Genomic DNA, 12,344 nt, shown 5'->3' on the forward strand with positions numbered 1-12,344 from the left:
ACGTGTTGTGTGACGTATTGTGTGACGTGTTGTGTGGCGTGTTGTGTGACATGTTGTGTGACGTGCTGTGTCACATGTTGTGTTGCGTGGCGTGTCGCGTGACGTGTTGCGTCACATCCTGTGTCACATGTTGCGTGCTGTGTGGCGTGTTGTGTATTGTGTGTAGCGTGTTCCCTGGTGTGTTGTTACTGACTTGTGTGACGTGCTATGTCACATCTTGCGTGTTGTGTTGTGTGTAGCGTGTTGCCTGGCGTGTTGTTACTGACTTGCGTGACGTGTTGTGTCACATGTTGTGTGGCGTGTTGTGTCGCGTGGCATGTTGTTACTGACTTGTGTGACGTGTTATGTCACATGTATGGCGTGTTGTGTCGCGTGGCGTGTTGTTATTGACTTGTGTGGCGTGTTGTGTTGTGTGGCGTGTTGCCTGGCGTGTTGTTACTGACTTGTGTGACGTGCTGTGTCACATGTTGTGTGTTGTGTGTAGCGTGTTGTCTGTAGCGTTGTTACTGACTTGTGTGACTTCTTGCTGTTGGCCCCGTCGGGCCCCTCGCCGCAGTCGTAGGCCTGGATGGTGAAGCTGTGCTCGCGCTGGCTCTCACAGTCCAGAGGCTCTTTGGACCGGACCAGACCTTCGCCCGTCGACCGGTCCAGAACCACCGCCTCGAACTGGACCGTCCCGGACCCCGAGGGGCCATTGTGCACTTTGAAGCCGCAGATCTCACCTGGACGACAACACACACGTTTAGAGAGGCAATCATCCAGAACACAGGTTTTAGTTTAGTTTTTCACATAAAACCAAGAAAAAAAGCAATAAACAACGTAAATTTAACAGAAAAGTGCAGAAATATAATGCAGACGATACTTGATTCTTATTCTTCTTTCAGCAACAAAATTACAAAATATATTATGTAGTAACGCAAAGTACTACAACTGATTAAATGTGTTTTTGTTCATCAAATTCTACTGTTAATCTAGAGTCAAAAAATAGAAAATAAAAGCAGAATTTGTAAACAATAGACAGGAAAACACTACAATTTCACAATAATACAGATCAAATTTACTGCAGATTACACGTTTGTTTTTGGGGTTTAGGGCAGTGCAAAAATAGCGAAATATCGATATATCGTGACACTAAATGTGGTGATTCAGTATCGACATCACGGGCTGCTCTATCGATATATCGCCGTGAATATTTTACTAGATTCGGCTGCAATCTTGCTACTCTGGGTGTATTTCACATTGAGTTGGCGCAGGTCGCGGTTTGACAAAGAAATACTGCAGCTAAAACGTATTTGGTTCTTTGAAAATAACGACGTATCGCAGAATATCACGTGCAATATATCGATTATCGCAAAAGCGTTGATGGCCTTTGAGACGCTTTCTTTTTAAATACAAATAAAGAATTACACGCTTCCATCTCTTGACTAAGATTATTCCACTCCAATTTACATTCATCGCTTGAATTATATTTAGTTTTTGGAAGTTTTAAGTATTTTTGAACACCTTCTGGGAGAGTATTTTGCTTTAAATACTTTAAATTTCATAAGATCTGTTTTAACAATAGGCCATGGCTGGAGAGCCGCGGTTTCAGGGACCGCGGCATTTCCCTTATAGCCTGTTATAGCCTCATGGCTGACCCTAACCCTAACCCTAACCTTAACCTTAACCTTAACCCTAACCCTAACCCGTTATAGCCTCATGGCTGACCCTAACCCTAACCTTAACCTTAACCTTAACCTTAACCTTAACCCTAACCCTAACCCTAACCTTAACCCTAACCCTAACCCTAACCCTAACCCTAACCCTAACCCTAACCTTAACCTTAACCCTAACCCGTTATAGCCTCATGGCTGACCCTAACCCTAACCTTAACCTTAACCTTAACCTTAACCCTAACCCTAACCCTAACCTTAACCCTAACCCTAACCCTAACCTTAACCCTAACCCTAACCTTAACCTTAACCCTAACCTTAACCTTAACCCTAACCCTAACCTTAACCCGAACCCTAACCTTAACCCTAACCTTAACCCTAACCCTAACCCTAACCTTAACCTTAACCCTAACCCTAACCCTAACCTTAACCCTAACCCTAACCTTAACCTTAACCCTAACCTTAACCTTAACCCTAACCCTAACCTTAACCCGAACCCTAACCTTAACCCTAACCTTAACCCTAACCCTAACCTTAACCTTAACCTTAACCCTAACCTTAACCTTAACCCTAACCTTAACCCTAACCCTAACCTTAACCTTAACCCTAACCTTAACCTTAACCCTAACCTTAACCCTAACCCTAACCCTAACCTTAACCCTAACCTTAACCTTAACCCTAACCCTAACCCTAACCTTAAGCCTAACCCTAACCTTAACCTTAACCCTAACCCTAACCCTAACCTTAACCTTAACCCTAACCCTAACCTTAACCTTAACCTTAACCCTAACCCTAACCTTAACCTTAACCCTAACCCTAACCCTAACCCTAACCTTAACCTTAACCTTAACCCTAACCCTAACCCTAACCCTAACCTTAACCTTAACCTTAACCCTAACCCTAACCCCAACCTTAACCCGGCGCGGTCTAAAACGGCACTAAAACGCGGTCAAATAGCGGCGCAGTTTCGGCCGCGCGCCGCGGCCCTGCAGACACTCCCTTAACAATAATGGATTTTTACATTCAAAACATCCTACTTTATTTATCAGGCGTGTGGATTGTTGATTAAGGTCTTGAAAGTAAAACCCCACAGCTCAACACAATATGCAAAAGTATCAAGTTAGAATAAATAATATATAATGCGTCATAAGTACGCTTTACTTTTGTACAGAATACAAATTTTTAGTTGGATTTTCTTGTTAAAAATCAGCTAGAAGTGGCTAAAATTGGTTGATATTGATCTAAATCTAATGAATACATTGACCATGTCACATGAGTATATAGAAGTAATAGAAGTAATAGAAGTAATAGAAGTAATAGAAGTAATATAACTTGACTTTTGCACCACGCCGCTTCGTTAAACACGTCTAACTTACATCACGTGTCAACTCCCTTTAAAACACACGGTTTAAAAGACTTAAATCCTGCCTTGTCTCTCACTTAACACATGGCACACGTCTCACATGTGAAATCTGACCCGTTCTGACCAGAAAAGCTGGATTTCTCGGTCGGTAAATGAGACGTGATGCGCTCGGAGCTGCGGATCCAGCCAAACCAGCTACGATTTCACTATGAAAGTCTATAAATAGATGGAACACACTGCTGTTCATATTCAGACGGCCTTTTGGGAATCGCAGCTCACACTGACATCACCAGCTCAATCTTAGCGGGTGCTACAACTGAAAATGTAGAGCGGCTAGTGATCGATTTATATATTTAATTTAATTTATTCAGTTATTTCTGATTATTTACTTGGGTAAGTGAAAATCTGGGGAGCTAATAGAAACACTTTAGGTTTATAACACGACCCAAAGCGCTTTCAATTGCATTATTTGTTCCCGCCCCAAACATCTAGAGTTGTTCTTTACCGTTTTAGTCGATTAATTAGTCAATTGTCTTGCATTTGATCAAATCTTTAAATAGTTAACTAATTATTTTATTGTTTTTATGAGGATACAACAGAAAGAATCAACCATGGAGTGAGTTGGATTGGAAAGAGACTGGACAGTTTAATCAGGCTCTCCACAGGGCTGTGTACTTTCCCCTCTGCTCTTCTCCCTGTACACAAACCGCTACAGCCACAACTCCGTAAACAAACAAACAAAAGTTTCAAATTGTGCTTAATCTGTCTATTTAATTGTTCTTGTACGACATGCAAATCATTTTAAGAGCTTTTGCCAGGGGCCGTGCCAAACCCAACCCCTCGTTAGGGCGAATAACTGATGCGTTTGAGTGTTTTTTAGTTTATCTACTCTGACTCGTCACGTCCTGCAGGAGTCGAACCGTCAATCTTCAGGTTTGTGTGCTTCCAGATAGGATTTTGAGTATTATTTCTATATTTACTTTGCCGATTCAACGTGGCACAAACTTTAGCCTCGAGGTCGCGGAATCACAGGCGTCGACCTATTTAAGGTTCAGCCGCGTGAGCCGAGCCAGATCCTGACGACAGGAGCTTTGGGACGTCTCTGATCCGACAGGGTTCGACTGATTGTGTCACTCCAACTCTGTGAAAATGACTCTGTGTGTGAAAATGACTCTGTGTGTGAAAATGACTCTGTGTGTGAAAATGACTGTGTGAAAATGACTCTGTGAAAATGACTGTGTGAAAATGACTCTGTGTGAAAATGACTGTGTGTGAAAATGACTCAGTGTGAAAATGACTGTGTGAAAATGACTCTGTGTGTGAAAATGACTCTGTGTGTGAAAATTACTCTGTGTGTGAAAATGACTGTGTGTGAAAATGACTCTGTGTGAAAATGACTGTGAAAATGACTGTGTGTGTGAAAATGACTCTGTGTGTGAAAATGACTGTGTGTGAAAATGACTGTGTGTGAAAATGACTCTGTGTGTGAAAATGACTCTGTGTGTGAAAATGACTCTGTGTGTGAAAATGACTGTGTGTGAAAATGACTGTGTGAAAATGACTGTGTGTGAAAATGACTGTGTGTGAAAATGACTGTGTGTGAAAATGACTCTGTGTGTGAAAATGACTCTGTGTGTGAAAATTACTCTGTGTGTGAAAATGACTGTGTGTGAAAATGACTGTGTGGAAATGACTCTGTGTGTGAAAATGACTGTGTGTGAAAATGACTGTGTGTGAAAATTACTCTGTGTGAAAATGACTGTGTGTGAAAATTACTCTGTGTGTGAAAATGACTCTGTGTGAAAATGACTCTGTGTGAAAATGACTCTGTGTGTGAAAATGACTGTGTGAAAATGACTGTGTGTGAAAATTACTGTGTGTGAAAATGACTGTGTGTGAAAATGACTGTGTGAAAATGACTGTGTGAAAATGACTGTGTGTGAAAATGACTCTGTGTGAAAATGACTGTGTGTGAAAATGACTGTAAGTGAAAATTACTCTGTGTGTGAAAATGACTGTGTGTGAAAATGACTCTGTAAGTGAAAATTACTCTGTGTGTGAAAATGACTCTGTGTGTGAAAATGACTCTGTGTGAAAATGACTCTGTGTGTGAAAATGACTGTGTGTGAAAATGACTGTGTGTGAAAATGACTGTGTGAAAATGACTGTGAAAATGACTCTGTGTGTGTGAAAATGACTCTGTGTGTGTGAAAATGACTCTGTGTGTGAAAATTACTCTGTGTGTGAAAATGACTGTGTGTGAAAATGACTCTGTGTGAAAATGACTGTGTGTGAAAATGACTCTGTGCGTGAAAATGACTCTGTGTGTGAAAATGACTGTGTGTGAAAATGACTGTGTGTGAAAATGACTCTGTGTGTGAAAATTACTCTGTGTGTGAAAATGACTCTGTGTGAAAATGACTCTGTGTGAAAATGACTGTGTGAAAATGACTCTGTGTGTGAAAATGACTCTGTGTGTGAAAATGACTGTGTGTGAAAATGACTCTGTGTGAAAATGACTGTGTGTGAAAATGACTGTGTGTGTGTGTGTGTGTGTGTGTGTGTGTGAAAATGACTCTGTGAAAATGACTGTGTGAAAACGACTGTGTGAAAATGCCAGATGTTTGAAGTTGGCGTGACCAAACCTAATTCCCAAATCACAAAAGTCAAATCAACACATAATTCATAATGATCGACTCATTTAAATGTCGAACACGTTTTATTCTTGTTATTGATTTTGCCTTTTGACTGTTGTGGAAGAAGATGTGAAACCCCCACATTACTGCAGAGGCATGTTGTGTAGGACGTCAAAATGAGGCTGTGCACTTAATCTGTCTTGAATTGACAGGTTCCACATGAAAGACTTTCCTCTCGGGGATGAACACATATAATCATATCATTCTGAGTCGTGCGGTTCAGACTTTGGAGGAATACATTTGACTGTATTTGTCGCGCTGATTAAAAGTCTTTGTTATTGGAGCGAAATCAATTTTGAACGTCGTTTTTAGCTGAAAATATCTCTCAGCTTCAAGTTAAATCATTCGGATCTGAAACCACAACTGTTCCAACTGTACGTGTTATTGTTTCATGTAGAGTTCATAATTATGACGATGCAGCAGGAATTATATCATGTGCAATACAACCTGAAATAGTTCCTCTTTTGTGTGGGTCGATGTTCTTATGCGCATTGTCCCCGATAAATAAATAAAATAAAATAAACCAGCAGCGAAAGGGAGAAAACGACTGTAAAAGACAGTGATAGTCGTGACCTTGTTCTGTTTGTGCCGTTTACACTGGAAAATCGCATCTGAAACAAGATCATATGTGAAGAAGTGCTGGGAATATTTGTGTTTATCTTGGTTTGAGTACATTTTCACTAACTTAAACTAAGATTGCCGGTGGAACAAGCGTTTTACTTCGAATAAGAGAAAAAAAACTGATTAAAATGAGGAAAAATGTCACAATTTCGTATATTATTATCAACGATTATTGTGAGAATAAACGTGGCAATTTTAACGATTATTTGGCGATCGTTAACGTCACGACCAAAACGATGACTCAATGTGTGACTGAATGATTCATTTACATAAACAGTGAGATTAAAAAAGCATTTAACATTTAGGTTTTTTATTTTTTTGAGGAAATGGTGAGAAGAAATGACTTAATTTGGCTTCTAAAATCATTACATTTATTCAAATTGAAATTAAAAAAAAGAAGACTTAATTTAGTTTGAAAATTGTCTTTTCTTTCAATTGAATTAAAGAAATAAATTAAAGAAATATTACAAATGTCTTCTAAAAATGCCACAATTATCACTTTTCAGTCTTTACAATTAAATAAATCTTGACATCCCAAATTGGCAAATCATACTTCAAGAAGGGGAAAATATCAAGATAAAATACTGCAATACTTCAATACTTCATCACGCTTTCACTCCTCAATCGAGACCTAAGTATTTTTGCACGTCCTAATTAAGCGGGTGGGCGTGTTTTTACCGGCGTAGTGCAGCGGCGCGTCCTTGTCCAGGGCGAAGAGCGGCGGGTTGAGCAGGACGGTGTTGTCGTTCTCCATGACGATGCCCTGGTACTCCGTCTCGATCCATGGCTTGTGCTTATTGGCTGAGAAGAAAAGGGAGGAAAAAGGAGGGCAAAAGCGGATTTGGGTTAAACAGAGCAATTAGTGGGAAACCAAAGCGTCTATTTATAACCGCGCTCCCTGATCAAGGACACGCATGTGAATGTGCGGGGCGAGAGGACGGGGGGGCCAGAGGACGGGGGGGCCAGAGGACGGGGGGGCAAGAGGACGGGAGGCACGGCGGCGGGGCGGGGGGGTGTCGAGGGAGACAGTGGGTTTGGTCGAGCGAGAAATTGTTCGTAACGTGACCAAAAGTGAGGTTTTACACAGTGTTTTTTAGCCACAAAACAGCGGTAATTGAACAAACACAGGGTCGTTAAGCGTGACACACTAAAAACGAATGTATCTGGCCTTAAATATGACCTGAATCGAGAATATTTATTCATTTTGAGTAGTTTGGAGCCGGTTGAAATGAATTGCTTCTGTAACGCACAAAATTTTACTGGTTTCAAGACGTTTGAGCGTTTACCGTATTTTCCGGACTATAAGTCTCACCTTTTTTCATAGTTTTGGCCGGGGTGCGACTTATACTTATATTTACACTTGTATACTTATACTCCGGAGCGACTTATGTGTGATATTATTTGTTATTTTCACACTTGCAACCGCATTTCATACTCCAGTGTAACTTATATATGTTTTTTTTCTTCTCTATTATGCATTTTTTGGCTGGTGCAACTTATACTCCAGTGCGACTTATAGTCCGGAAAATACGGTATTTACACATGAGGGAAATAGAAATGTCTAACCACATTGACAAATAATGACACATTTCAAAAAGCCGTCATTAAACGTGAGCTGCTGAATGATATACCTGTAATATAAGTATACGTGTAAAATAAGTATACGTGTAATATAAGTATACGTGTAAAATAAGTATACGTGTAATATAAGTATACCTGTAATATAAGTATACCTGTAATATAAGTATACGTGTAAAATAAGTATACGTGTAATATAAGTATACCTGTAAAATAAGTATACGTGTAATATAAGTATACCTGTAATATAAGTATACCTGTAATATAAGTATACGTGTAAAATAAGTATACGTGTAATATAAGTATACCTGTAATATAAGTATACCTGTAATATAAGTATACCTGTAATATAAGTATACGTGTAATATAAGTATACCTGTAATATAAGTATACGTGTAATATAAGTATACGTGTAATATAAGTATACCTGTAATATAAGTATACGTGTAATATAAGTATACCTGTAATATAAGTATACGTGTAATATAAGTATACGTGTAATATAAGTATACCTGTAATATAAGTATAAGTGTAATATAAGTATACCTGTAATATAAGTATACGTGTAATATAAGTATACCTGTAATATAAGTATACGTGTAATATAAGTATACCTGTAATATAAGTATAAGTGTAATATAAGTATACCTGTAATATAAGTATACGTGTAATATAAGTATACCTGTAATATAAGTATACGTGTAATATAAGTATACGTGTAATATAAGTATACCTGTAATATAAGTATAAGTGTAATATAAGTATACCTGTAATATAAATATACGTGTAATATAAGTATATGTGTAATATAAGTATACCTGTAATATAAGTATACCTGTAATATAAGTATAAGTGTAATATAAGTATACCTGTAATATAAGTATACGTGTAATATAAGTATACCTGTAATATAAGTATAAGTGTAATATAAGTATACCTGTAATATAAGTATACGTGTAATATAAGTATACCTGTAATATAAGTATACGTGTAATATAAGTATACGTGTAATATAAGTATACCTGTAATATAAGTATAAGTGTAATATAAGTATACCTGTAATATAAATATACGTGTAATATAAGTATATGTGTAATATAAGTATACCTGTAATATAAGTATACCTGTAATATAAGTATACCTGTAATATAAGTATACGTGTAATATAAGTATACCTGTAATATAGGTATACCTGTAATATAAGTATACCTGTAATATAAGTATAAGTGTAATATAAGTATACCTGTAATATAAATATACGTGTAATATAAGTATACGTGTAATATAAGTATACCTGTAATATAAGTATACCTGTAATATAAGTATACGTGTAAAATAAGTATACCTGTAATATAAGTAAACGTGGTAGAAAAAGCTTCAGTTGTAGTCATCTGGACTCAGTTTGAAAAAATAGACGTTTCGACTCTCATCCAAGAGTCATTGTCAATAACAGAATTTAGGTCGAGAACTCCGATATTAATACTGTTCTGTGGTAAGACCCGCCCATTGGGCGGAGCCTTCCTGAAGTAGAAAGAGTTGTTTGTTTCAATAGAAACTCCCCCCTTGTATCTACCGAGCTAGCCTATTCAGAATCTTAATGGGCTGTTAGAATCCTCTTTGTCTTTGTGAGACCCTGGCTCAACCACCCTGAAACCTGAAACACCACGTGTAAAATAAGTATTGATACTGAAGAAAATAATACAGGACAAAATGTGGAATTTCCTGAACATTTTTAGAACTTTATCAGAGCTAGTTTAAGACCACACGGAAACATAAAGAAAGTGTGTTATTTTTGGTAAAAGATAAAGTCTAAAAAAAGAACAGTTTTTTCATCATCTTTATGGTGTTGAGTTATTGAGACACAAGGACATTTAATTCCCTTACATATTAGTACCTAAATAATTTAAATCTATTCAAATGACAATTTTGACTTCATCAAATGTAATCGTACAGTCCTTATCTGAACGTGTTAAAATGTTCATTAATCGTCAAATCTGCTCTGTATTTAATGTCATCTGAGTTTGTTCCTTCATCTTTCTGTAAATTCAGTCTTTTCCGCTTCTAAACGAGGTCACATCCCGCCGCGGTTCAAAGAAGGCGTTTGTCAATCGTCTCGACGCGGCGGCGGCGGCGGGAAAATGCACGGTGTCGGCGGTTTGTGGAGGACGTAACCGTTAATAGCACGTTCATAATTCATCCGTGTGTGGCACGTTCTCTGCAGAGCGATTAAAGACGAATTTAACGAGGAGGAAGGAGAATGTTTCACTTAAAAAGGTTCAAGACAATTATCCCAATCCTAAAGAAATCTCACTCTATGTATTTCACGCTATGATATTTATTGTAATGTTGAGCAGGAAGAGAATCTTAGATGTGCCTTTAATGTGAATCATAATCACATTTAATGAAGAAGGATTTAAAACTGGAGCAAAGGATCATGGTCTATGTAGTTCACCCTGTTCAGCTGAACATGAGCCGTGACAAACTGAGAGGGAGAAACACTTGGTGTGTCTCAATCTGAGGCTGAGGGTTCTGGACCTTCAACTGTGTCCAGAAACATCAGCTGTGTCCAGAGCCTTCAGCTGTGTCCAGAGCCCTGTCCAGAGCCTTCAGCTGTGTCCAGAGCCTTTAACTGTGTCCAGAGCCCTGTCCAGAGCCTTCAGCTGTGTCCAGAGCCTTCAGCTGTGTCCAGAGCCCTGTCCAGAGCCTTCAGCTGTGTCCAGAGCCTTTAACTGTGTCCAGAGCCCTGTCCAGAGCCTTCAGCTGTGTCCAGAGCCTTCAGCTGTGTCCAGAGCCCTGTCCAGAGCCTTCAGCTGTGTCCAGAGCCCTGTCCAGAGCCTTCAGCTGTGTCCAGAGCCTTTAACTGTGTCCAGAGCCCTGTCCAGAGCCTTCAGCTGTGTCCAGAGCCTTCAGCTGTGTCCAGAGCCCTGTCCAGAGCCTTCAGCTGTGTCCAGAGCCCTGTCCAGAGCCCTCAACTGTGTCCAGAGCCTTCAGCTGTGTCCAGAGCCTTCAGCTGTGTCCAGAGCCCTGTCCAGAGCCTTCAGCTGTGTCCAGAGCCCTGTCCAGAGCCCTCAACTGTGTCCAGAGCCTTCAACTGTGTCCAGAAACATCAGCTGTGTCCAGAGCCTTCAGCTGTGTCCAGAGCCCTGTCCAGAGCCTTCAGCTGTGTCCAGAGCCCTCAACTGTGTCCAGAGCCTTAAGCTGAGGGTTCTGGACCTTCAACTGTGTCCAGAGCCTTCAGCTGTGTCCAGAGCCCTGTCCAGAGCCTTCAGCTGTGTCCAGAGCCTTTAACTGTGTCCAGAGCCCTGTCCAGAGCCTTCAGCTGTGTCCAGAGCCTTCAGCTGTGTCCAGAGCCCTGTCCAGAGCCTTCAGCTGTGTCCAGAGCCCTGTCCAGAGCCCTCAACTGTGTCCAGAGCCTTCAGCTGTGTCCAGAGCCTTCAGCTGTGTCCAGAGCCCTGTCCAGAGCCCTCAACTGTGTCCAGAGCCTTCAACTGTGTCCAGAAACATCAGCTGTGTCCAGAGCCTTCAGCTGTGTCCAGAGCCCTGTCCAGAGCCTTCAGCTGTGTCCAGAGCCTTCAGCTGTGTCCAGAGCCCTGAGCCTTCAGCTGTGTCCAGAGCCCTGTCCAGAGCCTTCAACTGTGTCCAGAGCCTTCAACTGTGTCCAGAGCCTTCAGCTGTGTCCAGAGCCTTCAGCTGAGGGTTCTGGACCTTCAACTGTGTCCAGAGCCTTCAGCTGTGTCCAGAGCCTTCAGCTGTGTCCAGAGCCCTGTCCAGAGCCTTCAACTGTGTCCAGAGCCTTCAACTGTGTCCAGAGCCTTCAGCTGTGTCCAGAGCCTTCAGCTGAGGGTTCTGGACCTTCAACTGTGTCCAGAGCCTTCAGCTGTGTCCAGAGCCTTCAGCTGAGGGTTCTGGACCTTCAACTGTGTCCAGAGCCTTCAGCTGTGTCCAGAGCCTTCAGCTGTGTCCAGAGCCTTCAGCTGAGGGTTCTGGACCTTCAACTGTGTCCAGAGCCTTCAGCTGTGTCCAGAGCCTTCCACTGTGTCCAGAAACATCAGCTGTGTCAAGAGCCTTCAGCTGAGGGCTCTTGACACAGCTGAAGGTCCTGGATACGCGGGTTCAGGAGTGACTGTAGTTCCTTTATTGAAACAATAAGAGCTGCTGTCCCTTTAAGACATTTAAGCTTGAAATAAGAACGTCTTCATTTATTACTTGACTCAATAAGACAAAGCTTCTCAAATCAAGATCAGACGTTCTTCATTTTGGACATTTGAACTCACAAATTGCTTTTTGCAGTTTGTGTCATTACATTTCTGATGGTTTAGCTCGCAATAAGATCATAAATCCTCCAAACAGACGAGCGAGTCTCAGTTCAAGAGCACTTCTCTCACTTCATGAACGATGACAGAGTTCTGGATCACAAAGTAAATCAATCTAAAC

General features: G+C 40.6%; 1 protein-coding gene across 1 annotated transcript in view; it reads right to left on the reverse strand.

Annotated features, from left to right (window-relative positions):
* clstn3 (calsyntenin 3) overlaps nt 1–12,344 on the reverse strand; it is a 69,605-nt gene that overhangs the window by 42,887 nt on the left and 14,374 nt on the right. Inside the window, exons 3-4 of the mRNA XM_072460080.1 lie at nt 7,011–7,133; nt 512–722 (exon numbers count right to left, since the gene is read on the reverse strand). Of these exons, the coding sequence (XP_072316181.1) occupies nt 512–722; nt 7,011–7,133 (334 nt within the window). The remainder of the gene's footprint in view (nt 1–511; nt 723–7,010; nt 7,134–12,344) is intronic.

This window comes from Eucyclogobius newberryi, unplaced genomic scaffold (genome assembly GCF_026437365.1).
Source record: "Eucyclogobius newberryi isolate DKJ021-1_F unplaced genomic scaffold, fEucNew1.0.hap1 SCAF_3, whole genome shotgun sequence".
Lineage (NCBI taxonomy): Eukaryota > Metazoa > Chordata > Actinopteri > Gobiiformes > Gobiidae > Eucyclogobius > Eucyclogobius newberryi.